Source organism: Mesoplodon bidens, assembly GCF_964165515.1.
Source record: "Mesoplodon bidens genome assembly, chromosome: 3".
Classification (NCBI taxonomy): Eukaryota; Metazoa; Chordata; class Mammalia; order Artiodactyla; family Ziphiidae; genus Mesoplodon; species Mesoplodon bidens.
Window position 1 is genome coordinate 146,134,551 of NC_138178.1, and position 27,811 is coordinate 146,162,361.

At 48.0% G+C, this 27,811-nt stretch overlaps 1 protein-coding gene across 4 annotated transcripts in view; it reads left to right on the top strand.

The window, feature by feature from the left end:
- SUSD6 (sushi domain containing 6) overlaps positions 1-27,811 on the top strand; it is a 93,691-nt gene that overhangs the window by 40,149 nt on the left and 25,731 nt on the right. For 3 of the 4 annotated variants that reach the window (XM_081229101.1, XM_081229100.1, XM_081229103.1), the window contains one exon: positions 2,896-3,101. In XM_081229101.1, coding sequence (XP_081085227.1) covers positions 2,981-3,101 — 121 coding nt within the window. In that variant the 5' untranslated portion in view covers positions 2,896-2,980. Of the gene's footprint in view, positions 1-2,482; positions 2,625-2,895; positions 3,102-27,811 lie in introns of those variants that run through there. The other variant, XM_081229102.1, reaches the window with a different exon arrangement.

A 27,811-nucleotide genomic window follows, 5' to 3' on the forward strand; every position in this document is an offset into this window, starting at 1 on the left:
GGAATGCCTTGCTACATTAATTTTATTCTGTATTTTATCTGTCTGAAGAGGTAATGCATACACAAAGTACAACACTCAAGAAGATGAAAAGGGAATACATACAGTGAAAAATAAGCTTTCTTCCCTGTTAACCACTAGATTCCCTCGCTGACAGCACTTGGTAGCTACCAGTTTCTTGTGCATCAATTCCAGAGAGAGACTTCCAGTGCATACGGGGGTGGGGTGGGGTGTGTGTGTGTGTGTGTGTGTGTTGTGTGTGTGTGTGTGTGTCCTTTAAAAATACATGCATACACACACATAGTTTTCTTCACATACTAATTTTGGAAGTCATTCCATATTAGTACAGACTGAACTGCCCAGTTCTTTTTAAACCACTGCGTGGTATTCTATTATGTGGGTGTATGACAACTTATTTAACTAGTCACCCTTCAGCCTTGTGCTAGTACAAATAATGCACTGAATATCTTGCATATATATCATTGCACACGTGATTTCTCAGGACAGATGATAGAAGTAGAATTGATAGGTCAGAGAATGTGTGCATTTTGGGGACAGATATTGTCACACAGTTCTCCACAGAGCTCTATATTAATTATAAAATACGAAATGTAAGATTCTTTACCACTTGGTAAGCCCCCCACTGCGCCAGTCCTCTAAAATCCTTGCCAGAGAGATCTTCCTAAATGAATTTGGTGTTGTAACTTCCCTGTTTATAATCCTCATAAGCTTCATGTGGTCTTCAGGATAAAGTTTAAACTTAGCCTAGCCCCTGCCTCTAGCATCTGCCGGGAGCGCTGGGTTCCATTGCTCTGAGCCACTTGTACTTGGTGTCTCCGTTTCCTTTTCCAGTAGACACATCCTTTAGCAATCTGTTCAGCATCCCCTCCTGTGGGTAATCTTTCCTCAGTCCTCCAGTCGGGCACGGAACACTAAGCGTCACCCTGATCCAGCCTCATCCATTCACTGCAAAAGTATTTGTTGTGCACGTGCTGTGCTGTGGCACGGGCAGGTGTCATCCTTGATGATCCATTGGTTCTTGCCTTGAGGGGATGATGACTGCCTGGTAGGGTTACCTGCTGTGGCTGCATATACAAGGGCAGCACCAAGGACCCATTGCTAACTGGCTGGTGGCCCTGGGCATATCCTTTAACTTTTTGGACCTTGGTTTTGGCCTCTGTCAAAAGAGGAGGTGAAGCCTGATGACCTCCAAGGTCCTCGACTCTCAGATCTTATTAATAATTACGATAGCGACAGCTGCTGGTGTTTACTGAGGACTTGCTCAGTGCCAGGCACTGTGTTGAGCACTTTGATCCTACTCCTTACATCAGCCCTGTGAAGATGATGGTATGGTCACTGTCTCCATTTTGCAGATGAGAAAACTGAGGCTAAGAGAGGAATTTGGCCACAAGGTCATAGTAAAGGAAATAGATTTGAATTCTGGCATTCTAACTCTAGCATTCTTAGCCACAAAACTGTTTACACATTCCACACATTTACACATGGTTTTGTGTACTGTTTTGGGTCAGTCACAGACTCCACCCCTAGACCTCTCCATGAACCATCCCTGTTCTACAGCCATAAAGGCTCAAGTTGGAATCTGGGTAAAAACTGGGGACAGAGGACTGCTACAGTCCCAACTATTTGGGGGTAGTGGGTAAAGACCCGGCGGCTAGCTCTCTTCTTGAACCCCGGCTCATTCTCATTGAAGACCCTCATAGCTGCTTTTCCTTTGGACTGAGACAATTCTTATTGCTGTTTGAAGTAACTCTCTTCAGAAGGGGTGCATAGGCTTGAGTCAAGGCTTCATACATGGATTAAAGTCAGGTCTGGGTGTTATCCCTCAGGGGCATCCTTTCTTAGGGTTGTAGATGGCAGACTCCTTTATCTATTTACATAAAGCCTTGTTGGAGAAGGAGGTGTATATGGAATTTAAAAAGGAAGTGTAACCTTCTTATTTGGAATACCTGTTATAAACTAGGATAAATGAAATCCCATGGGTTAACTAAAATATAATAGCCCTATATCATAATGTATCATCAACCCTTCTGCTTCCCTGAAGGCAAGTAGAAAAAAAATCCTGAAAAGTCTTAATCCCTGATTTTATTATTATTTTTTTAAGGTACTGGTTCCTATTCTTCTTACGTCTTTGTCTGAGCTAGAGTGGATGGTGGGGCTAATTAAGAGTTACAACCCGTTCTCCGCTCAATCATTGTCAAGTGTAGCCAACAAATGTGGGCTCTGGGGTCACAGGTGTGTTGGGTGAGCCTTGATTAATTAGTCCATTTTTGAGATTCGTGGCTGTTGAGTCAGAGCCAGATCCTCAGGGGCTCATCCAGCCAAGCCCCGGGCCCTTAACTCCCGCTGCTGCACTCCTTCTCTCTAGGCGGTGTATTTCTCCCTTTAAGACATGTGTTCTCTCTTTTTTTTTTCTTTTCTTTTCTTTTTTCTTTTCGGTTAGTTGAACTTGCTCTGAGTCCGGTGGCAAAGGCAAAGCCAGAGTCTGGTGTAGCAGCTCTGAGTCAACAGCCATCTCTCTCCTCCTCTTTGCTCGAGCCTCCAAGGCAGGCAGCAGGGCAGAGCCACAGCAGTTTCTGAAAGCTCTGCCGAGCCTGACAGAGCTCCAGGTGAGCCGGCGCTTGTCTCCTTGTCCTGTCTCAAGGATCTGGCGCCCGGATGCTGACGCCGATGGCAGCTTGCTTCGGGCCTTGGCATTTCCCCAGGGAGGAGTTGGAAAACCGCTTATGTGCTTGTCTCTTCTCCTGGCAGTAGGGATTCAGTTGCTAGAATTCCTTCAACTTTGTATGTGATTATGGCTTCCTTACCGTAAAGTGCCTATTGTAACTAACATGGCTAAAGTTTTCACTTATGTCCTTGTTTTTGGTTTGTTTTTTATAGGTGAATCTACCCAGGGCTGACTTCAGTGTTTTTACTTCTGGCTTTTAAATTTTTTTCTTTTTAAAATAACTTGGACGGATGAAAGATGTGCCATGGCAGGATAGCACCAAAGAGCACCTCATTGTTTGCCGTGGCCTCCGTGGGACATGGAGTGTACCTTCTGCTGGTGATTCTTAGCACCCTCCTTGGAGACGGACTCGCCTCAGGTGAGCCCCAGCCTGCCTCCTGTGTGTGGGAGGGAGAAGACTCAATACCATTGTTTCTCCCGAAGGCTGGGAGAAGGGATTCTCTGTGGAGCCCTTAGCAGGGGAGCAGAGGGTGAGGGCTTCTGTTCTGTTGGTACAGCCGGGGGCCAGTTGAGGGCGTGGGACTGGTGGCTGAGGTGCCTAGTGAGCCAGCGGGGGGCGGGGGTGTAGGAGCCTGCGGGGATGACGTGACCACTCCCCTCCCCCGGCTGTAGTCACGGGTGGGACGGAGGTGTAGGATTCAGGGTGCGATGTGCAGGTACCGGTGCCGGCTTTGGAACCCACTGCCTGTTTTCAGAGCGCAGTCCTGCTACTTGCTGGCTCTGTGACCGAGAGCGGGTCTCTACTTCTGTAAGCCTCAGTTCCCTCACCTGTGCTAGATGGCAGAGTTGAGTAATTGTGACATAGACCATGTGGCCCCCAAAGCCTGAAATATGTACGCTTTAAAATGTTTGACCCTTGGGCTTCCCTGGTGGCACAGTGGTTGAGAGTCCGCCTGCTGATGCAGGGGACATGGGTTTGTGCCCCGGTCCGGGAAGATCCCACATGCCGCGGAGTGGCTGGGCCCGTGAGCCATGGCCGCTGGACCTGCACATCCGGAGCCTGTGTTCCACAACGGGAGAGGTCACAGGAGTGAGAGGCCCGCGTATAGCAAAAAAAAAAAAAAAATGTTTGACCCTTTATAGCAGAGGTTTGCCACCTTACCCCCAGCCCAGAACACACGGTGCTCAGTAAGAATGCCTATGAATGGAGTGGCTGTCAGAGTAGGAAGGAAGGAAGGACTGACTGGGCAGAGCTAGGTCGGACCTCAGAGGCTGTGCACTGGCCCAGGGTCTTAGGGCAGTGCCTGGACCACAACCTCACCTAGTGCCTGGTGCGCTACCACCACCATCCTCTTCCGGGGCTCTGCTGGGGAAGCGGTCCTGCTGTGTTACCTGGCAGTATGAGGGCAGAGCATCTGCCTTCGGTGTCTGATGCCTTCAGCCTCTTTAGCTCCATTAAGCCATCCCCTGTACCGCCACTCTCTCTTTTATGGGCTTCCCCTCTTCCTCCTCCCATTCCCCACCCCCTTTTCCAGCTACCCACACCTTCCCAACTTTCCATGCAAGGTCTGAAATCAATTATCAGGGATCGATGCTTCCAGACTGGCTGAATAAAGGGATTATTATTCTCCAGTATGGAAAAATGTATCTGTAGTGTGGGCTCAGACCAGGTTGGGAAAGTTGGCTCAGTTGTTTTCTTTCCCTCCCCCATCTGCAAAGAATCCTTCCTCCCCTGCCACCCCACTCCCTCTGCCCGATCTTTTTTACTCTCCATAAAACAAACGTACTGGCACAGAGCAGGGTGCAGGCAGGGGAAGGGTTTCATCATTACTTCGATCCAGTGCACCAAGTTACGATGTTGTTCCCTCTCTCTGGAGTGGCTTCTGGGGGAAGGAGGGGCCCACTCCTTGGCCTGAGACCCAGAGCACACCTGTACGGCTGTGCCTTCCCTGAGCAACGTGCTGAGCAAGCTTGCCAAGAAACCAAGGCTCTCACATACTCTGAAGTCAAGGAAAGGCAATTCAGGTCAGGCAAGGTCTCCTCTTCCTTTTCCTGCATTTCTTATCTGCTCCTGTAGCTTCCCCTGAATACCCATTCCAGAGGCCTTTTGAAATGAGGCGCTTGTTACCCAGTGAGCTCTAGTAGATATGCTCGTGTGTCCCGGCACATTCGCGACGGCGAGAATCCCACGGGACAGAGGCCAGTGGGCACCCTCGGTGGGGCGTTGGCCTGCGCAGTCTCTGGTCATAAGTCCCACAGGCACCTCTAGTCTTGGCCATAATTGCTTAGGTTTAGAGAAAAGAATCATGTATGAAGAGGCACTTGAGAGTTCTGGGGTAAAGTTCTGGGAAAAGTTACGTATGTCATGTTCAAAGTTCAGTTTTCCATCCTGGTTCCTCTTATCTGCAGCTGGAGATTTGGAGTTATAACAGAGAAGTGGTTACGGAGGCGTCGGGTTCAGCTTGCCCCTTGGTCATGCCTGTAGCAGAGATGGAGAGAGTTATTGATAAAGTTCCCTTTTTCAGGGTGGCAGAAGGAAGCATATCTTATTCTTCACACCTGGTCACAGCCTGCAGGGGAAGACCAGATGTAAAAATAAGATCTGTGCTCATGCTACCCAACTTGCTTTTCTTGGGCTAGAGAGGAATTAGGATCCCAACTGTGTAGCAGCCTCTCCCAGATCTCTCTCCTTAAGAGATCTTAAGGTCACAGATCTCTTTACCTGTGACCTTAAGAAAGTTGCTGTGTGTTTGACCTTAGGTAAATCACTTGACCTCTTTTTGTGCCCGGTAAAACAGGAACAAGATACTTAAGGATGATAGGTTGGTATTGTGTAATAAAAATGATTGGAAGGCACTTGACATATAAAAATGCTCAGCGTAATTCCTAAATAACAACAGCAGCAGGGGCGGTATTTGACCTCCTGTTGAGTCATGTTGGGCAAGAGACTTCCTGTGGATGACGTCCTCTGCTGTCTTTAAAAAACGAAGCTGGAGATGCAGAGTCACTTTTTGGGTTGGGGATGAGGGGTTGGGAGGAGATGTCAAACTTGACCAGTTGAGGAAGGATTGATTACTTCCGGAAACCCTTTTGCCTTCCATGTTTGCATCGTTTGATGGTCTCAGCCTAGCTCATGTGGAAAGCTTTTAATTTCCATTCTCTCCCTGTTCTGAGCATATTTATTGAAAAAAACTTAGTATTTTACTTGTTTCTGATTTGTTTTTTCCTTTAAGATGTTGCCACAACACTTAGCGGCCATGTTAAACATCACACAAGCACCTAGGCAGAAAAGGCAGCCATTTGCATTTCCGTGTGGCAGAGGGAGAAAGCCAGGCAGTTAGTGCTCACTGAAGATGGAAAATGTGGAGAGCTAGGCTCTCAGGGGATGATGTGGCTTTGGCCGTTAGCACTGCTATGGCAGAGAGAGATGTTGGCAGGTGGCCTGGCTCACCTCACGGTCCCTGAAGGGACCTGGAGTCAGAGGTAACATACACTGAACTGGGAAGAGAGAACAGGTAGGGAAACGATGCGTATGGAGCATCACTTGTGTGTCGGGCTCTGTGTCATCACATGTAAAGTTCTCAGAGTGCCTGTGAGCTAGATGGTCATGTAACTGTTTGACAAGTGAGAAAACGAGGCAGAGTGAAGTTAGGGAACTTGGTCAGAGACACTCAGTCGTAGGTGGGGAAGCGGGCTTGGATTTGCGTGCAGTACGTCTGACTGTGTTGCCCATGCTCTGCTGAGAACTGTACTGCCTGTGCTGAGGGGCAGGCTTCTCTGAGACCTGTTTCTTGTGTTACTTTTGTTGGAGCACTCAGATCACCCTTCAGAGGGTAATTTTGACAGAGGAAGAGAGGCACCATCTGTTTTCTTCCATGGATATAGGATGCAGGAGTCACCTCTGGGTTACCGTGTTTACCTCTGTGGTTGTTTCTGTTCTTATCTACAGTGGCCCTTGGTGGTTTGGGTCCCAGTTTAGGCACAAGGTTTGCCAAGGCAGTTCTATTCTTGGAAAGGAACAATAGGGACCACAGCAAATTGTTTGCTAAATGTGGCTGTAGTTCCCAAAACATCCGCAGAGCATCTTCCTGTCAGCTGCAAACCCTGGCGACGTGATGTAATCTCTCCATGGTGTAATTACCTGTGACTATAAAAAGACTTGGGGATTGTGGTAGGAGGCTGGATGGGTCATTACAGAGCTTGCTGAACCCTGCCGTCATGAAAAGGCATTGAGAAATTACCCTCTGCAGGCTGATTGTTGTGCCATGTTTAGAACATTGCCAACGCATGGTATGAGCTTTGCACTGTAACTTTCGAACAAAAGAAGCCAGGAGTCCACCAGACTGAACACCTCAGTGGCTCTCATCTGGGTGAAAGCCCTCATTAGACACAGATTCCACCTACCAAACAAAGGTGCCCCACTACCCTATCCTTAATTGCAAGCTTAGAGGTTATCCTTACCTGCCCAACTCTTTCCACAAAAGGGGGTCACAGGGTGCTTAAAAAAAAACAACTAGGGTTAGTGCTCAGAGTCTTTAATTATTCTAGGTAGGTTTTCAGATGAATTATTTGACCACCTCTTACCCACTGGAGGTTCCTTTCTTCTGCGTCACCCCAGCAGCATGAGCCTGCGAGGATGTGAGCAGCCCTCCCATTCCAGGTGGCTGGTACTGGTGTAGCTGGCTGCCTGGACTGGGGCCAGATCAGGAGTGACCTTGGCCCGCCTCGTGTTTAGCTCTGGGGCCCGGAGGGACAGCAGTGTTTAGAGATAACTTTGCCATGGTGTGGTGTGATTGAGGGGGGCGCTGGCCGCTGGTTTCTCCCAGCCGTGTTCACCCAGCGTACCTTCAGCCAACCTGAAGCGTGAACTCTGAATTCACTGGAAGATGAGGGTGAACACTGCCTCTACGCCTAGCTGCCTGTGTTACCTTGGATAATCTTCCAGACATCATTGTCGATGTTCCCTAGAACAGGGAAGACACTAGATAATCTTACTTAATACACTGTTGCGAGGATTAAATAAGATAGTATATATAAAGTACTTAGGACATTGACTGGCATACAAATAAGTAATTCCTAGGTTTGAAGACCAGATTCTAGCACCAGCTGATACCAGTCTACACTTCTGACACCAAAGCTGATGAGCTCGGGTTGGAAGGAGCTCCTTGTTTCTTCCGTGTGTCTTGGATTCTCCTGGATTCAGTTCGGTACATCCTGAGCAGAGTTAGATACGTACTGCATGAGTTCTTCATAGTTCACAGGTTCCTAATTCTCAAATGCCACATGTTGGCATCTCACGCATGAAGCCAAGCAGAAAAGAGGGGTCGTGGCCCTTTGCGATATTTGTGCTGAGGGGTCAGCTAGGACATTCTCACAGTCAGCCCTTCCCTTCAGTGAGGCTGTCTTGTTGGCATCTCAGAGCTGGGATTCCTCAAAGGTACTATTTGTTAGGAACTTTCAGTTTTTTTGAAACCTTAAAAATTTGAGAATGCCAAGGGTCTGTTCTTTTAAAGAGGTATTTCATTTCATCAGCAAAGTGATGTATGATTGAAGGAATTACATTTTAAAGAATTCCTAAACACATCCGTGAGAATCAACATTAGAATTAAAAAATAAGAGCTCTCTTCTCGTCTCTCCATTTTGGTAGTCCTTTTGCCTCCTCCTACTTAGCTATATTTGAGAGCATTTCTTCTTGTAAGAAGCTTTTTCCTTCCTAGATTCACTTGCTTCCCCAGAGACAAGGTTTTCCCCTTATTTAACTTCTTTAACTTGTTAGCTTTGCCAGTAGCCAGATCTTTTAAAAGTACAGCTGTTTAATCATTCAAAATTCTGGGAAGTAATGCAGGGAACACAAACAGATCCTCATCAAGGTTTATTCTTTGCAAAGCGTTTTTTCTTTTCAAATTTACAAAAGTATTTTAGGTGTTTCGACCAAGGAGGGGAAATGTGTTTCAGGAAGTTATGGCCAAGTACTCCCACAGGATTATAAAATAATTCTGCTCTAGCCTTTGTTATCCTGAGTAACTAGTGACACTTTATGAAATACAATGGGCCTGACGATCAGTTCTTCACGTGCAGTGGACACATGTCTCCCTGGGAGAGGGCGGGACCTGTGTGTTTATTGTCACTGGCTGGAGTTCTGACAGCTCAACCTTGTTGAGCTGGTGGGAGGCTCAAGAGAATGTCGCTGGGATTGTCACACACCAGACAAGGACTGAGTGGGCGTGGGGAGCCAGCTGTCAGTATTTGCTGGGCACTGATCTCGGCACAGCAAGGTGCGGGGGCTGACAGGAGAGAAGCCTTGGATGTTTCTGCTTCCTGGTTGGTCTCATTACTTTGGAGGCCGGATTGCAGAGGACCCAGTGGTGTCTTGAGTCAGTGCAGCCCCACTCGGGCTCCTGAAGACCATGCACGGTTGCCCCGAATTGCTAATTAATGGTCCATGAAGTTAGGTGGTGACATCAGTAGGTCGTGTGGCCCTCTGCTTTATACCTGTCACACAGTAGACCCCGTCAGTCTCTGATCTTTTACTCTTCTGTACACAAGCCACTTGATCTTAGTTCGTGTTCTTTGTTCTTGGTTTTGTAAGTGTTTGCATATAAGCTCGCTGAAGGCAGAGACAAAGTCCTTTGTACTTTGTTATAACCAGGCCAGTGATCATCCCGGAAGGGGTCACTCCTGGCAGGTTTGTGCCGGATCGTGGCCTATCCTGTGCGTGAGGATAAGCAGGACGAGTCCACGGCCCTGCGAGCAGCAGCAGCCTGGTCTGTGGTTCCCCATGAGATTCTTGGGAGTGGAGAAGGGTGTGAAAGTGTCTTCATGCCTCAGGGGATGCAGGTGGTGGGGCTCTTCTGAGAGGAAGGGAGTGGGACTGGGCAGGCTGCCCAGAAGAGTTCATCACACAGTGTGCTAACTTTCAGCCCGAGTGAGGATCTTTGAACCCAGCGTGGGTCCCTTCAGGTGATGAAGAGGGAGGAAAGGAAGGCTTTCATTACCTATGGGAGTGAAGTCATGTGGAAGAATGCATGTGAGAACTGTGCTGGCTCTAAAACTATACTGGCATTGGAGGGGGGGAAAGGCAGCTTGCATGGGTTTGGCTTCCCTTCCCCACCCACAGCTCCCTCTACCTCTATCCCTAAAGTCAAGGCTAAGGGGACTCCTTACTCCCCTTTCCTGAACATTAGCACCGTCAAGCCTATCCTCATGCTGTTCTTTTAGTGGCTAGATTCCTGTGGCTGGAATCCAGCCTCCCCTCCCTCCTGTACTTCACTTCATCCTTTAAGATCAAATTCAAAGTTACCTCCTCTGAGACACCACCCATCCCCTTACCACTAGAATCAATAGGGTCTGCAGGAAGGAGAGTAGGCTACATGTGTATTTGCTGAATGGAATTCGCAGGAGCTCTTTGGTCTCAGTCCTTTCTCTTGGGAGGATGTCAGAGAGTTTTTCCTATGAACAGGATTCCAACTCCTAGAATCTTAACTGTCTTTGATTATTTGAAGGGTTTGGGCAGCTCGTTAAGACTTCAGGTTTGGGGACCCTGAACTCTCAGTTCTGCAGATCATGACACACAAACCCTATATGGACTTGTTCCAAACCCTAATGACCAGGGTTGCTCTGGGACAGATAGGATGGGTTTGGTGTTTTCATAAGCGGCATCAGCTCGCTTAGCAGATGTGTGTTGATACAAGGCGGGCAGGGAGGACGGCAGGAGATGGGTCATGCTGTAAGGGGCTTCCTGGGGCCGAGTACTGGACTGGCTCTTGTTGGAAGTTATCACGTCTAGTTGGTCCTCACAGTCAGCCTGTGAGAGGTGGGCGCTTGCAGCCAGGAGCAGTCCTTTATACCAGGAGGGATGCAGACGGGATGGTTCAGACTCTGATTTATCCACAGTTATTTGCTGAGCACTTGCCGAGTGCTGCGACTGTGCCAGCTCCAGTTCTGTGAGATACTTGCTGTGATCAGGGAAGTCATTGCTGGGCTGGAGTACACATGGGCGGGGCTCCTGATTCAGATAGGGGTGGTCGTAGAAGGCCTCTCTGAAGGAGAGGAGTGTACACCGAGACCTGGAGGCAAGTAGGGGGACAAGATGGCATAGTAAGGTTAAGAATGCAGTCTCGGGGCTTCCCTGGTGGCGCAGTGGTTGAGAGTCCGCCTGCCGATGCAGCGGACACGGGTTCATGCCCCGGTCCGGGAAGATCCCACATGCCACAGAGCGGCTGGGCCCGTGAGCCATGACCGCTGAACCTGTGCGTCTGGAGCCTGTGCTCTGCAACGGGAGAGGCCACAGCAGTGAGAGGCCCGCATACCGCAAAAAAAAAAAGAATGCAGTCTCTTGGGCCAAGCAGGTTGGTTTGAATCCTAATTCTGCCACTAACATGTTGTCTAATTTTGAGCAAGTTTCTCAGTGTCCCTCAGTTTTCATATGTGTGAGATTGGGATAACATACTTACCGTATAGGGTTGTGGTGTTACCATCATTGTGTTACTCTGTGTCACCTCAGCCAGCATGTTGGGGGCAGTCTGGAGGGAGGAGAGGGAGAGAGTTAGTTAGCTTCGTGTCTGCTGTGCTCACCTTGGCTCTTCCTTCCTTTGGAACTTGCAGTGTCACTTCTGTTGAAACTTTGGAAGTACAATATACTCTGTTCTCTAAACTGGTTTTCCTCTTACCCTGCTGGATGAATGAGTGGTCTCTTCTACTTTGGTGCAGTATATATATATTTTTTTAAATTTATTAATTTATTTATTTTCGGCTGCGTTGGGTCTTCGTTGCTGCACGCGGGCTTTCTCTAGTTCCGGCGAGCGGGGGCTACTCCTCGATGTGGTGCACGGGCTCTAGGCACGCGGGCTTCAGTAGTTGTGGCGCACGGGCTTAGTTGCTCTGCGGCATGTGGGATCTTCCGGGTCCAGGGCTCAAAGCCGTGTCCCCTGCGTTGGCAGGCAGATTCTTAACCACTGCGCCATCAGGGATGTCCCTGGTGGAGTATGTTTGGAAGCTGGGGTTTCAGAAAAGAAAAATGAAGTCTATCCTTAGCCTCAGAGTTCAGACGTGGGGCTGAACATCACCAGAAGCACAGTTTGGGGGAAGCTCCCAGGGGGTAAGATGCTGGTGGAGGCAGGTAGGTGCCCTTCGTAGCTGGCTGTCAGAGCTGTGGAGGGGTAGGGGTGTGGAGGAGGAACAAGCTTGATGTGAAAGATCAAAGGGTTAAAGAAAAAAGCAAACACCAATTAATGGATTAAGGGTTGAATGAGTCTAAACAGGGAAATGAGGAGGGCTGGCAGAGGGTGTTGATTTTGGTACAAGTTGTGGAGAAGATGGGGATGAGAAGAATGGGCTCCTATTTGCCTGTGGGAACAGGAAGTGACTGGCCCAGTGAGGCTGCCCCTCCAGGGCGTCACTCAGGACAGGCCCTTCATCCTCTTACCTCAGGCCAGCCAACCCGTGGGAGGCGTGCGTGACAAGGATGGCTTATTGCAGCCAGTCTGATGCACTGCACGGGGTCCCCATGTGGATCTCTGCGTCGGGAATTCCATGGGGAAGTTCCTAATGCTCAGGAAGTGAGAAGAGAGGAGGAGCAGCAGCTGGCCACGGCCATGCGCGGGTGTCCAGGGCCCCTCAGCTGGGGTCAGGCCGGAGTGACTGGAGCTGTTGCGGTGAGGACTCTCTGTGATTTGATGTGTTCAGGGTGCAGAGAACCGCTGTGCCTTCCAGCAGAGATGTGTCTCCATTTTGGCCACGCAGCACGTGGGGATCTTACTTCCTCCACCAGGGATCAAAACTGTGTCCCCTGCAGTGGAAGCATGGAGTCTTAACCACTGGACCACCAGGGAAGTCCCAGTGTCTCGAGTTTCTTGAGAGAGGCTTTCAGCAGAGGAACCCGTTCTCCACGCTGTTGTTCTTAGCTTTGCAGTCCGTCTCACTAACAGAAATTCTGTTACTAGTAATGGCAGACCCTGGCCTGCAGGAATAATTAAGAGTGTGAATGATAGGATTAGGTGAGATAAAGTTCTGGGTAAATAATAAAAGTCTATTCCAATGGAAAGGATTATTATAGTGCTTTTTTTTTTTTTTTTAAACAGAGTATCTCTTTTCTGAATTGCTCAAAGCACTTGGTTAACACTAACCAGTTAATCCTTCATCCATCCCTGGGCAGGAGGCTGGCATTTGATAGCCCCCTTTGTGCAGGAGATCAACTGAAGTTTCCAACAGAGCCCCAAATCTTGAGTCTGGAGCCCAAACCTATGGAGTCTAAAGCTTGGACCTCCAAATGTGAGAATGCCTCACTCCTGAGAATAGAGAAGGTGAGAGGAGAAATGGAGAGATCTTTAAGAAAGTATTTTTTTCCACAGACATGGTCATGTCAGACAAGGTTGTTGTAGTCAGGAATTTTAGAGGCCTAGAAATCTGACATCCATTTTCCTCTGGGAAGCCCCAGAGTCCCTACTAGGAATGAGGGCCTGGTATAAGCCAGAGAAGCAGAAGGCTAATTACGGCAGGTTTGGACACAGGTCCTGTTCTATGTAGGCCGTGGTTGGCGATACCTGAGGCACCAGATTCTGCACCACGGTACCTGCTCCCTGGCACACACCAGCGGAAACCCACTCACCACCCGGACGTGACCCAGTGTGTCAGGGCACCCACAGCGGGTGCCCGTTGTATCCTGCAGGTCCCATGGTAACGCCCCATGGAGGCGGGGTCAGGCGAGGCCAGTTTTCCCGCAGAACAAGTACTGCAGCCTCCGTGGGGCAGGATGGCATCTGGGCGGATCAGAGTCACGTCAACTCTCCAGTCAGGAAGAGGCCTGGGCCCTTTGGCCCACTGTCGTCCCTTCTGAAGTCTGGCCTCAGCAGTGTAGAGCTGGCGAAGGGAGGCTCCGTTTTGTTCACATTACTAGGTCAGGCCCTTCAGGGTCCTCGAGATCTTTCTCCCCAAGTCTGTGCTTTCCAGCCTCTGGTCACAGCTTCAAGGACAGTTTGTGTACCTTCTTTTACAAGGCCTTGAACCTTGGAAACGGGGGAAGAGGATGCTGAGTTGGGAAGCTCCTCCCGCCTCCAGTGGCAGCTCCGTGGGCTCTTGGGCTTGAAGTTCAGGTCATTCAGCTGTGCCAGTTAAGTCACCTACTTGTGAGAGAAGCAACAGGCTGAAGCATGTACGTTATAAGCACCATTGGGTGTCAAATCTGAGTGTGTGTTAGAATCCCCTAGAGGGCCCAGATTGCTGGGCCCCACCTCCACCTCCAGTTTGCATCAGTATTTCTACTGAGTTCTTACAGGCTACTGCTGATGGTCTGGGGACCACACTGAGAATCACCGGTTTACAGTGGGGCTGAACAAGCCCACGTAACCCTTCCAGAGCACATTTGATAAGGTGGAGACAGAGGGCTGGAGAGGTCGTGAACCTCTGCGGGGAGAGGAAGTTCAGAAATAGGATGCTGCAGGTGGACCAGCCTAACTTGACAACTGAGAAAAGGTTAAATGATTAAGGGAGGTGTTGGCAGACCTCTTACCTTCACCAGTCTGGTTCTGGTCCTTGCCGACTCCCCAGCAGAGAGGGGGGACCAGGCCTGGTGAAGCCCTGGAGGCATCACCTTGGGCATCTCCTCCCTCCACTTCTTATTCTGCCCTCTTAGGCGGCGGTGAGCTCCGAAAGTCTGCATCTTAGAAAGTCTTGCCCCAGCTTGGGATCTGTTGTATGAAGAGCAGGGCCCTGAGCTGGGGTCCCGGGCCTCAGCCCCTGGACTGCCTCTAATGAGCAGTAACTGAAGGCCCCTCACTTTGCTCAGCGGTGAGGTAAGGGTTGGACCAGCTCTCCAGGGCCCTTTGAGCTTAGATACCGGATATTCTTTAATGCCTTCCCTGACAGCTTCCTCTGCAGGGTCAGGAACTTCTGCTTGCTTGTTACTTGTTTTTTAGTTTTTAACGTGTGTGAGAACTTCCATTGACACGCAGTACTGAACCAGAATCCCATCTGGAAAGTGAAACTAGAGAAGTTTGGAAATTGGAGTAACCTTTCTTTTTAGAGAGCCTCTGGGCTCTACAGTTACGCTGCTTCCATAAAACTGTCCGCAGAGGAATGACTTAGCATCCTTGTTGGGTGCTGATCCCTTTACTCCAGATCATCACGCTTGTCGACTGCAGTGTTTCCCAGGCTGTCTGATCAGTTCTTATTTCCAGGTGCTCCCACATTCCCCACTGCCTGGCACAGTGCTCATGGTAGGCCTGTGAAAATATTTGCTCGTGGATGGAATAGAGGGATGTGTATCCATGTGCCTCTTCTCCTTTCCTTTGATTTCTCCCTGCTTAACTTCATGTAATTGTCCTTTTGCCCTCCCCTCTCCTCCTCCTCTGTGCTCATTTTAACTACTCTGCTCTGACAGAGCTAGCCGTTGATGTTTGTACGTTGTGTGTGTAGCGGTTGGGGTGTGCCTGGGGAGATCACAAAGGCCCTACATACGCCATCTGTGTGAGGGGCACATCCAGAGCTCCCCAGTCTTTTTCCTCTTCCCTTCTCTCTTTTGCCCACTTTGTCTGGGGTAGCTGTGAGTTACAGAATGTTTTTGCCATCCTAGGCGAGTTTGCTGTTCTTCAGATTGAATTTGACCCCATTTACAGCCTTTATTTCCTGCTGTTTGTATTGGCAGACTAAAGGACTCCTGGCCTGAAGAAAATTAGCACATCCTGCCTCAGAACCATTGTCTGACCCTGTCTCTCCAGCCTCTGTCTGAAGGGGCAAATGAAAGATTTCCCAGCCTTGGCTAATTGTCACTTAGCCCCTCTGCTCCTGCATGGGTGGCTTTCAGGCAGCTCAAGCACTGAGTAGCCTGAGGTCTGCTTTGAAACAGGGGAAGACTGAGGTTGATTTAATTCATTTTAAGTGAAATCACCAGCCTTTTGATGATTCCATTAATTTCCTCCCTTTTGAATACCCTCATGTTAGCAGTAATTGGAAATCCTGACTCTGTTTCTCATTTCCCCCCACTCCCCTGCTTTAATCTGAGGCAGCTGGATACTGCATGCTGCTTTTTCATTTACTGGAAGAGCAGTTTGAGGATGATTTTAACGACTGCCTTTGACAGTACTTTCAGAAGCTGAGACTGTTGCTGTTCTTCAGTTTACACCCACTTGGGGGCCTAAGGCTCACTCACCGTGCTCACCGTGCTCCTATAAAACTCTACTTAGTTCTTGGAGTGCAGGTGGGAAGGGGTCACTGTGAGAATGCTCTCTTGTCCCAAGTTCTGTATGCAGGCTTTTCATCACTCAACATTTACAGACCTCCTGGGTGTGCCAGGCACGGTCTAGTTACTGAGTGTTTCCCTGCCCCTCCTCCCTGCCCTGGTGGAAGCACAGAGGCCTGAGTAGCTGAGGTTCCAGCAGGCAGACCGTGGGAATTGTCTCTAAGGCTTTCTCTGTGTGTTTTTATGGTAGGAATGCCTGTTTCAGTGTTTTTCCTTTCTTGGCTGTAAAGAGGAATAAATAATATGAACCACCTCCTGAGATCAGAGAAATACTGGGTAGCAATAGCTGTAACAGTTTACTACTGTTGGCAATTGACAGAATGTAAAGCACTTTCTTGTATATCATGTCATACTGGTGTCTTCACAATAACTTATCACAGCCAGTAAAGGGTAAAGCTGGATTTGAACCCAGGTCCTCCCTTTGCAAATGAAATAAATACTTTTTGTACTACATTGTGTGTGTGTGTGTGTGTGTGTGTTTCACACTGACTTTCCCATGCCATTGTCTTTAGGATTATTTCAACCACTGAAGTGTTAAGAAGCTATTATGTATGCACTGGGCCCTCTGCCAGAAACTGAGGGTCCTCATAGTCTAATTGGGGAGAAAGATAAGACAGAATACACCTTGAGTGGTACAGCTACTGAGTGCTATTAGAAAGAAGAGAATTAACCCTGATGTCATCCAGGAAGGCTTCCAGAGAGCTGAGACTTAACGCTGGGCCTGGTGGGAAGGCAGGATCCAAACCAAGGGAGAGCTGGAAAGGGGAGTTTGGTATTTGGCCGCCTAGGACTCTGGGATACAGAAAAGGTGGTGAGGTGTGAGTCCTTCATCAGACTTAGAGAACTAACATCCTCTGGGGTGATGCTTTTCCAGCTTTACTGTGCTTTTAAAATCAGATTTGCATACCCCGTGCCCACAAAGAACCATTCAGTCAGTCTGGAGTGCAGCCCAGCAATATGCATTCTTTAAAAGTTTTAAAATAATATCAGTCTCCCAGCCCTTCAGTTGTCTTTCCTGAACAGAAGAAAGCAAGGGTGCAGGTTTCATTTGTTCCCTTCCAGAGGCAGAAGCTATTTAACGCACTGTTGCAGGTCGTGAGGGTGGCCTACCCTCTGAGAAACACTGTATTCCAAGGAAATGCCCTCCATGTTGCAGGAAGCATTAGGGGCTGGAGATCTGGGTTTTGACACTATAGAGGGCCCACTCCTGAGGACTAAGTGTTTAGGATAAACTAAGGAGGAAAGGGAGGAGTGGTATTAAATGATGTAAGTGAAGTTGACTCTGACAGTGGCTGGGTCAGTCTGGCTGCTCTCTTGACTTGAAGGCAGGTGGTGGGGCCATTGAGGCTGAAGACCTTCAAAACAGTACATGCTCAGAGTTACTGCACGTGCCTCTGACTTTTAAGAAAAGCATTTTTACAGATGCTGTTTGGTATCTTAGCTTTCAGATGAGTTTTGGGGGTGGGAGCAGTCAGGGGTCAGTCAGTGGGTAGGTGGAGGAAACTTCTTTGGGATTGAGGGACATATACATTGAGAGCCCTTGAAGAGGTAATCCAGTGTCTTCCATAGGAGTTGGCAGTCTTGGTGAATCTTAAGATTTCTGTCTGTATTTTGGGACCAAATGGGTGGTTGTAAAGAATTAGAAAACTTACCAACTTACTAAATACCTGTTAAGAAGTGATGTGCCTGAGTTTTGGGGTGTTGTGAAATACCTATAGGAAATGTGCAATATGTTTCAGGTAGTAACCACTTTAAATCTATTATCCCATTCTTAGTTTTTCAATGAAAATTTTCAGACATTAAAAAAATACAGGGCTTCCCTGGTGGCGCAGTGGTTGAGAGTCCGCCTGCCGATGCAGGGGACACGGGTTCGTGCCCCGGTCCGGGAAGATCCCACATGCCGCGGAGCAGCTGGGCCCGTGAGCCATGGCCGCTGAGCCTGCGCGTCCGGAGCCTGTGCTTCGCAACGGGAGAGGCCACAACAGTGAGAGGCCCGCGTACCGCAAAAAAAAAAAAAAAAAAATACAGAGACTAACATACCTGGGTACTTACCACCCAGATTTAATATTTTGCCATGTTTGCTTTAGATCTTTTTCTCCAGAGATATAGCCAGTATGCTAAATCAATGTGTATCCTTCCAACCATGCCTTTGTTTTTACATACTTACACATGTATTTACATGCATTTTTTTTAAGGGCCCTCAGTCTGTGGAGGTTGAGTTTTAGTGGGGTGTGTTGTTTTTTTTTTGTATTTTTTATATGACGTGTACAAGTTTTACATACTTATACATGCATTCCTAAGCAATATAGGATATCATTTTATGTTTTAAAATGCATGTTATCTTCTGTAGCCTCCTTTCTTTGTTCAACATTGTTTTTGAAATTTAGCCACGTTGATACATTTGTTTTACCTACAGTATAGCATTATTCCATTGTGTTAATATGCCAGAGTATTTGTAACCATTCTCTCATTAATGGATATACAGGTGACTTCAGTTTTTCATCGTTAGGAGCATACTGCAAGGAACATCCTTGTACATGTGTCCTAAATATGTATACAAGATTTCTCTGGCATATACACGTAGCAGTGGAGTTGCTGGATTATTAGAAGTGTACAACTTCAGCTTTCTGTATATTGCCAAGTAGCTCTCCAGAGTAACTGTATGAGTTTTCACCCCTAGTGACACATAAGAAAATTCTTAGTTCTCCACATGCTTTGCAACAGCTGGTATTGTTAGATATTAATTTCTGCCAATCTGATGGATATAAAATGGAATCTTTCCGTGGCTTGAATTTTGTATTTTCCTTGACTGTCTTCTCCCAGTTTGCAGATTATTTTAACTTTCTCTATGGCAGAGGTTCTCCAGGGTCGTTGGGGTCTTTTCAGGAGGCTGACAAGGTTGAAACTATTTTCATATTAATACTAAGATGCTATTTGCCTTTTTGCACTCATTCTTTCACAGGTGTGTCGTGGAGTTCCAGAGGCTACATGACATGTGTTGACACAATCACTCTGATGTTTATTATTGTTTTTATTTTTATTTACTTTTAAAATTTTATTTATTTGTTTGTTTATGGCTGCATTGGGTCTTTGTTGCTGCGCGCGGGCTTTTTCTAGTTGCGGTGAGTGGGGGCTACTCTTTGTTGTGGTGCGTGGGCTTCTCATTGCAGTGGTTTCTCTTGTTGTGGAGCACGGGCTTTAGGCGCACGGGCTTTAGTAGTTGTGGCACGCGGGCTCAGAAGTTGTGGCTTGCGGCCTCTAGAGCGCAGGCTCAGTAGTTGTGGCACGCAGGCTTAGTTGCTCTGCGGCATGTGTGATCTTCCTGGACCCAGGCTCGAACCTGTGTCCCCTGCATTGGCAGGTGGATTCTTAATCACTGCATCGCAAGGGAAGCCCTATTATTATTTTTAAATGAATTTATAAATAGTAAAAATTAGCTTTATTTTCAACTGTGGTATGTATTGATAGCTGTAACACACAGACAACTTTGGGGGTCCTCAGTAATTTTCGATAGTATACGGGGGGCTTGCGGACAAGGGGTCTGAGAACCACTGCTACTTTATTCATTTTTTGTTTCTTCCTGGAATATGTTTTCTTTTTTAAAATTGATTTTTATTAGAGTATAATTGATTTACAACGCTGTGTTAGTTTCAGATGTACAGCAAAGTGAATCAGTTATACATATACACATACCCACTCTTTTTTAGATTCTGTTCCCATATAGGTCATTACAGAGTATTGAGTAGAATTCCCTTTGCTAGTAGGTCCTTATTAGTTACCTATTTTCTATATAGTAGTGTGTCTATGTGGAATGTTTTCTTCGACTTGCTTAAGAAATTCTGTCCAAATTTCATGAAGATGGGCTCATATTTTCTTCTAGAAGTTTAGGAATGTACTTTTGTGGGTGCTATCTGCCATTTCCCAGGCCCGTCAGCTGCTTAATTTTACACCTTCTCAAAACATTTGTATAGCCTGAATAGAACGTTTTCCACATCTACCTTTATAGTAGAATTCTTTTTGGCGGGGGGCGGGGGGGGTGGTGGGGGTGTGGGAAGGGATGGAAGGATAGGCAGGGATTTAGTCACTTTTTCCAGACCCCTTTGTTCAAGATAGTCGCCAAGCATTTTGCAGAATACAGCAGTCTCTCCTTGAGATGCTGTACATGCTCATTTTGGATCCTTGTGTTCATCACTAGTTCATTGCCAGCTTGCTGTCCAGAGGACCAGAATTCACTAGTGACAGGGATTCTGGAAGCACATCCCCTCTTTAAAGCCCCGGACATTTGAGTTCCTGTTAGAGAAGCACTAGCTTTCTTCTTCCTGGTTGTGTCTGGGCTGGGCTGGGCTGGGGGGGTGAGGGCAGTGGGTGGGCAGGCAGCCACCAGGTTAACTACAGTGAGGGGTATAGTGGTGGCCCCCTCCAAGAAAAAAATAACACTACTGACATCCCAGGCCCCATACCTCTCACCAGACTCCTACTGATTTCTCTGTCTCCAGTGTATTCCCCACCTCCCTCCCCTCAAATCTGTCTTCCACCTTGCTGCCAGAATAACTTAAAATCTCAGACTTGGCGTGATACTTCTCCCCTTAAAACAAGCGAAAACAAATTCAGGTCTTGCTGTAAGGCTGCTCTTAAGGTCTGTACTCCCTAGCAACGCAACCCTCACCTGTGCTTTCTCTCCAGCCACTTCCCTAGCCTGTGCTCCGTCCTGGAACATCACCAGGCATTTTCTCATTCCCGTGACGCACCATCCAGTGTGCCCCCAGTGCCTCACTTATGCCGTTCCCTCCATCTCACATGTGGCTCCCCATCTGAGAGCTTGTCTGACTCTCAGTCCCCGCAAAACGCAAATATAAATCCTGAGAAGATGATCCCTTTTTCATCTTTGTCTCCGCACTGACTCAGCGTTTCCGATTAAAATGAAGACTTGGAGTTAATTTCTTTTAGTCTTTGTTTCACTTGTGGCTTCGTTAGGGGACAGCTGCTCCATCGCCATCCCTTCCCCACAAGTTCCTTCCCTATAAATTCTGTTTACCAGGTTGACTCCTGCTGTTATTTTGCATCCCAGTTCTTCAGTAGCTGCAAGAGAAGGGGTTTTCTTTTTTGTGGTTCAGGAGCTGAGGTAGACATCCTAATAAATTTTCTTCCAGCCTATCTTGCCTGCAGGAAGGGAATGCGCTGAACAGACGCATGAGAGCACCTAGTCCCTCGCTTTCCCTACCAACAATTTAGTTACTGCTTATTTTGAAAAATAATAAATTGACATGTATTTTAAATTGACTGGCATATTTTAAAAGTGATGCATGAGTTGTACGTATGCATGAATGCTGCCAGCGGAAAGGCCCCGCTCAGGGAAGGAATTCTGGATGGCGCTGTTTTCCCCATTCAGCCCCACCCAGCCTCCTGCCTCCCCTTCAGCGGCTTACAAAGTAAAATTTCACAAACGCTCGAAATCTGTTAGAGATGCAGATTAGGTAGATTAACTTTTATTTTCTGAAAGAGCTTTGTAGCGGGAATCCACATGGGTACGGAGAAAGGGGGCTCCTGCTGGAAAGACTGCAGGCCTGCGTGCCTGCTGTAAGAGGTTGGGGTGGGTACCTGAGAAGGGATTCAAGTCCGAGACTGTAAGCTTGCAGGAGCCTTCTTCGCGTCGCTGTTGTGTCTGAAAGAGTTGACTTTCTTTGGCAGCTTGTTTACGGCCCTTTCGTTGGTTCTTGAGAATGGTCACTAGGGAGGTTGGGAAAGTAAGACAGCAGGAGGGGAAGAGTTGTTCCTTGGCTTGTGTTGCTGATGAGCAGGGCAAAGCTAGGACTTGACGTGTTGCACGCTGCCTTCTGGTCCATGTAAACAGTCCAGGTGGACATGAACCCTCAAGTTCAGGGAGAGGGGGCTTATGCCAAAGAAGTGAGGTCTGAACACACAAATGCTGGTTACTAGGTATGGAAACATTAGGTCTTTATATGGATATGGACCTGAGAGGTTTCCTTTGTGGGTGATGCTTTTCTTCCTTCTTTTTTGAAGAGTACTGCTAATGTTGCTGTACTGTTTGATTAGTAGTAGCTATGAAGATGAAATATGAGGAGAAGTTAGTTAAGCCTTGAAGATCAAGCACAGTGATAGGAATTGTCTCCTTCTATCCCAGTTTGCTCATGGCCCCTCCCTGGAAACGCAGACACTCTGCAATATGTGAGAAAACCATCCTGATAATCAAACCTAATGTATGAATTACAAAATCCACACACCCATTAAAAAAAAAAGTGTGGTTATTTTTTTAAATATTTATTTATTTTATTTATTTTTGGCTGTGGTGGGTCTTCGTTGCCGCGCACGGGCTTTCTCTAGTTGCGGTGAACGGGGGCTACTCTTCGTTGCGGTGTGTGGGCTTCTCATTGCGGGGGCTTCTCTTGTTGCGGAGCACGGACTCTAGGTGCGCGGGCTTCAGTAGTTGTGGCACTCGGGCCAAGCAGTTGTGGCGCACGGGCTTAGTTGCTCCGCGGCATGCGGGAGCTTCCTGGACCAGGGCTCGAATCCATGTCCCCCGCATTGGCAGGCCGATTCTTAACCACTGCGCCACCAGGGAAGTCCAAGAGTGTGGTTACTGCAAAAGGATTTTACCATGCACCAGAAGAGTCACTGTGCAGTTGTTTTGCACCATACGGCTTGCAGGATCTTAGTTCCCCCACCAGGAATTGAACCTGAGCCCTGGCAGTGAAAGCACCGAGTCCTAACCACTGGAACACCAGAGAATTCCCTGTGCAGTTGTTTTTAAGTAGAAGTGTTCCTGGTGTATGTGAAATACTGCATTAGCACCCAACTTCATAGGGTCATGTCTGTTGTTTAAGGTGTGTAAGAGGAAGAGAAGATGGTGGAGCCCCCAGTGGCACCTTGGACAGTGTGAAATGAGGCATTAGGTTGGGCCTCCAACTCTGAAAACTGCTGTGTTCTACATCTGGCCATAAGGATTTGCCTCCTTTCCCCCCGTGTGGCTTGTCTCCCCTGTTCCCGCACGGCAGGCTTCTTTGCCAAGGATGAGGAGCCTGGATGTCAAATCCTTTCTCTCTGCCCTGGCAAGAGAAGCTGTTCTATTTGTTTTCCAAGAAGCCTTCTGCACTTGGGGAATTTTTTCTTTTCTCTTATGGGAAGTTGCTTCATCATTTCCCAAAAATATACCACACCTCTTGTTTAAACAGGGTGCCCTTGAAGAGCTTTGGAGCCTGAAGCGGGGTGGGGGCATTGTGAAATCCTTTATTTGACGCTTCGATGCAAGCTGGAATGCTGGCTGTCTGCAGGCAGAAGTCTCCAAGTCTGCCAGGACTGGGTCCAGGAGTGGGGTGTGGGGAGGAGAGACTCCCTGAGAAGCAAGAGCTAGGGACTTTTTAAGCATTTAATCAGTCCACATTGTGAGAGGTATCAGCCCTTCTGGACACAAATTCCATCAGGTATTTGTTCAGTGCCTTCAATGTGCCCAGGCTGGTGAAGGTGGGTTCTCTGTTCTTTTGAGCTGCTCACGGTACCCTGGAGAGGCAAGACCAACTCCCACGTAGCAATGGTGAACAAAATGGTATGTAACTGTGGGCTAGTTTGTGTAGTCTTGGGCACTTTAGTTCAGAGAAAGGAAATTCCTGTAGAAGAAAGCACTAAGACCAGGCCTTGCACTATGGGAGGGGTTTGAGTTGACGGAGGGAAAGGAAGGATGTTGAGAGGAGGGGAAGAGCCAGAAGGCCCATCTGAGGCCATGAGTGTGGGCGAATAAGGCCAGTATGGGTAGCCTAGTGGGACTTGACGTTGGAGAAATGGGACAGACAGAATTGTGGAGAGCCTGGCGTATCCAAGAGAAACACAGACTTATATAGAAAGAAATTGGCAGACTTTCAAAGATTCTGGGAAGAGAGCATCATTAGGAAGAATGTGGTTTGGGGGAGTACTAGCTGATCAGGGTGAGTTAGAATATGCCTCCAGGTGGGCAGTAGGAGAACCCCAGCTCCATCCACAGTTCTTGGAAGGAAGTTGTACTTGGGTCCTAGGAGGGAGGGGTGGCCTGGTAGAAGGCTTCTGTCTTGAGTGAGCACGGTCCCACAGTGCCTGTGGCCTCTGGCCTCCTGCAGCTCTCCCTGGCAGGGCACAGCAACTCAGGCCATGAGGTTAGTGCTGGCTGAGTAGGACCAGCCATTAGGTGCCAGCTCTGGTTGAGCTTTGACCAGGCCCACTGTGGAGGTGTGATGTGCCCAGTGGAGCCAAGCACAAGGTGCAGTGAGTTCCGTCCCTCCAGCTGGTCATTTTAGGATGTGATTGACCAGGGATGATTGCTCAGATCCAGGGGACACAAGTCACCTCATGCCTAATCAGGAGTAAAAGAGTGCTGTTTCCACAATCCTTGCCAGTGCTGAGTACTATTACCATCCCCTGTGCCTTGCACCCCCTTAACAACTTTAAATAAGGAATTTGGGTAACTTTGGATTATAAATAATATCAAAGAGTATCAGTCAGAAAGTGCTATTTTTTTAAAAAAATGATTTTATTTATTGATTTTTGGCTGCGCTGGGTCTTCATTGCTGCGCGTGGGCTTTCTCTAGCTGCGGCGAGCGGGGGCTACTCTTCGTTGCGGTGCGCGGACTTCTCATTGCGGTGGCTTCTCTTGTTGCGGGGCACAGGCTCTAGGCACGCGGGCTTCGGTAGTTGTGGCTCGCGGGCTCTAGAGCGCAGGCTCAGTAGTTGTGGCGCACGGGCTTAGTTGTTCCGCGGCATGTGGGATCTTCCCGGACCAGGGCTTGAACCTGTGTCCCTCGCATTGGTGGGTGGATTCTTAACCACTGCGCCACCAGGGAAGCCCAGAAAGTGCTCTTCTTAATAGACTGTCTAGTAGCTGCTCTTCGAGAAAAATGGAAATTGAGAAAATAAATTTTTGTTGAGAGAGTTTGTATCAGTGGGGACAAACAAGTATAAACACGTTTTGCATATCACAAGATCTATTAATTTCCAGTAGAAAGAGGGAAAAGTAAATGATTGCCAAGGGAGGTACTGCCCAGTTCGCCTAAGTCAGAAAAGGAATCACAGTTTCCGTACCAGCTGCTGGGCCTGGGCCTGGCCTGCCACTCCCAGCTGACCCACCCCAAGCTCCCCAGCATGGACCCACAGCATGGCCAGGGCTGATGTCAAGTTTGCAGCCCTGGGAAGTGAGCATTTCCTCTTTGGGGATCATCCCAGCCTGTCACCAGGCCAGGGTGTAGGCCAGGCAGAGGCTCCGCTGCCAGCCTTGGCTCTCTCCACTGAGGGCTTTGGGGCCCTGGTGCAGGAGAGGTGCCGGGGCTTAGCCTAGAGCCTTGAAACTTCAGCTTTTACCTCATGTAAAAGACCAGTGCTTTCTTCCCCTTTTTGTGAAAACTAAGGCCCCAGATACTCTGTTTGGATTGCTGGTTAGATAAACTGCTAAAACCATTCTGAGTAATCACTTTGTTACAGTTGAGTAACAGGGTGGTCCCTAAAGCGAGGTTTGACTTTAGTGGCCCGGCCCACATTTGCAGAAGGCCCAGCTGTCTTTGCGTTTGTTTTTCTCTGTCCCTCTGAGGGGTGAGGCTAGCTGGGAAAATTGAGGGGATTGTTGGGGAGAAAGGAGGCCCAGAGTTCAGAATCAGTTGCTCTGCAACTTCTATGCTGTCTTGGGGTGTATGGTTTCATTTGGTTTTGTACAAGGGCTGCGAGTACAAATGGCGTAGCCCCAAAGGACTGCCCACCCATTTCTGTGGAGTCTTTGAAGCACATGGGCTCTGTCTCCCATAGGCCAAGTTGCTCCCGGCAGTGGGGAAGGAACTATTGTTCTGCTAACGTTATTTCACTGCGAGGTCTGACTGGAGGCATCTGCAAAGACTCGGGGTCCCTGATTGTGCGTGTGACAAGACCTTTTCCATCAACAAGGCAAAGAGGCCGGGGAAACCCAGGATGAGCTGTCATCCTGAGTAACAGGCCTGTGGCAGGTGCTGACTAGCTTGACTTCCCTTGGTGCTGTGCAAACCTCTGCACCCTGGCTGCAGTCCTGGCTTCTTTGTGAAGTGCAGGTGCGTGTGTTGCTGAGTGCCCGTGATACTTGGACACATTCCTCATTTGTATCGGGGCCTACCTAAGAATGTAGTTTCGTCAGGTTCACCAAAATGATTCCGGGCCTTTGGGGCTGGGGGAGTGAGGGGCGAGGGGTCCAAATTGGATGCCTCGTGAGGTAGTTCTGAAGCAGTGCTGAGCAGTCAGCTTTTAAACATTTGTCTTAGGAACAACCTGTACTTTGGCGCATTGTAAATCGACACCCCGCTCACCTTTGGGTAATGAGTCTGGATTTTGGTGCAGCAGCTGAGAAGGAACCTCTGGGTGGTGGGTCTGCGGTGTGGCTGCCTGCCGGCCTGCAGCACACTCTGAGCAGCCTCGCTGACTCCACCTGTGCAGCCGTGTACGCTGTAATAGTAACTTGAATTTTTGGACGTTTATGCTCTAAGGGTGGTTGAAAATGGGAAAATGACATCACTGATGGTAGTTAGAAGAAGGGTGGGACTTCTAAAGTTGATATAATAGAGGAAAAGATTTTGAAACTCAATGAGCATGCCAGAGGTAGGGAATCATTAGTGTCAGTTGAACGCTTGCTGATTCTTAAGTCAACAGCCTTGCTCAGTTATGAAGAGGAAAGAAACACAGTTAAAGAATAGTGTAAAAAAAATGCCCAAATTATGTTGTCCAAGAGTGTAAAAGGCAGAGTGTAATTAGGCATTTTACCATCTTGTTTGGCTTTCTGAGAACACAACTTCCTTATAATATGTAAAACTGTTATTTAACTTTGGTGAGGGGGTCTTTTCAGGGAAGTGGGGGGGACTATCTAAAACCAGGTTCTGCAGTGACCAAGAATTGTGCAAAAACAAAACCCTTTTTTTAAATTAAAAAAAAAAATATATATATATATATATATATTATTTATTTATTTATTTATTTTGGCTGCACTGGGTCTTAGTTGTGGCACGCAGAATCTTTAGTTGAAGCATGCATACAGGATCTAGTTTCCTGACCAGGGATTGAACCCAGGCCCCCTGCATTGGGAGCGTGGAGTCTTAGCCACTGGACCACCAAGGAAGTCCCACAAAACCCTTTCTGTAAATGTGCAAGGCCCTTCTGGGACTGAGTGTCCTTTGGAACACAGTCCATTTTGATCTACTCTCTTTTTTTTTTTTTTTTTTTTTTTTGCGGTACGTGGGCCTTCACTGTTGTGGCCTCTCCCGTTGCAGAGCACAGCCTCCGGACGGGCAGGCTCAGCAGCCATGGCTCACGGACCCAGCCACTCCGCGGCATGTGGGATCCTCCCGGACCGGGGCACGAACCCGTGTTCCCTGCCTCGGCAGGCGGACTCCCAAACACTGCGCCACCAAGGAAGCCCTGATCTACTCTCTTGACGCATCAAAGCCTTTCCCCTTGCATTGTACTCATTTATATGCTAATTTCTGTCATCTTTTTTTTTCTATTTAGATACTTTTAACCTATGATTTTTAAGCTGTCAGATGAGCTTTATTTATTTAAAAGGGTAGGCTGCTTAACACTGCTAGCCTTCTCTAACTGGGAAAGCCCCACGTTTGGGGAGGTAAGAGAAAACCAACCACCAAAAATAAACCACCTCCTAGACTGTGAACTTTTTTATATTCTCCAGTCTCAGTCCCTTGACTTTGCGGGTATAGAGTTTTATTATGTGTGTGCTTTAAACAACTAAGTTTTTAAGAAGAAATAGCCTACCTCCCACACCAGGGTACCATTATAATGGAAAGAGAAAAATCCCTTTAACTGTAGCAGTGCTGCGGGCTTCTCCCGCGCCCGTCTGGCCACGGCACGGAGTTGATAAGCATCCAGTGTCTTTCAGACTTGCCGTTACA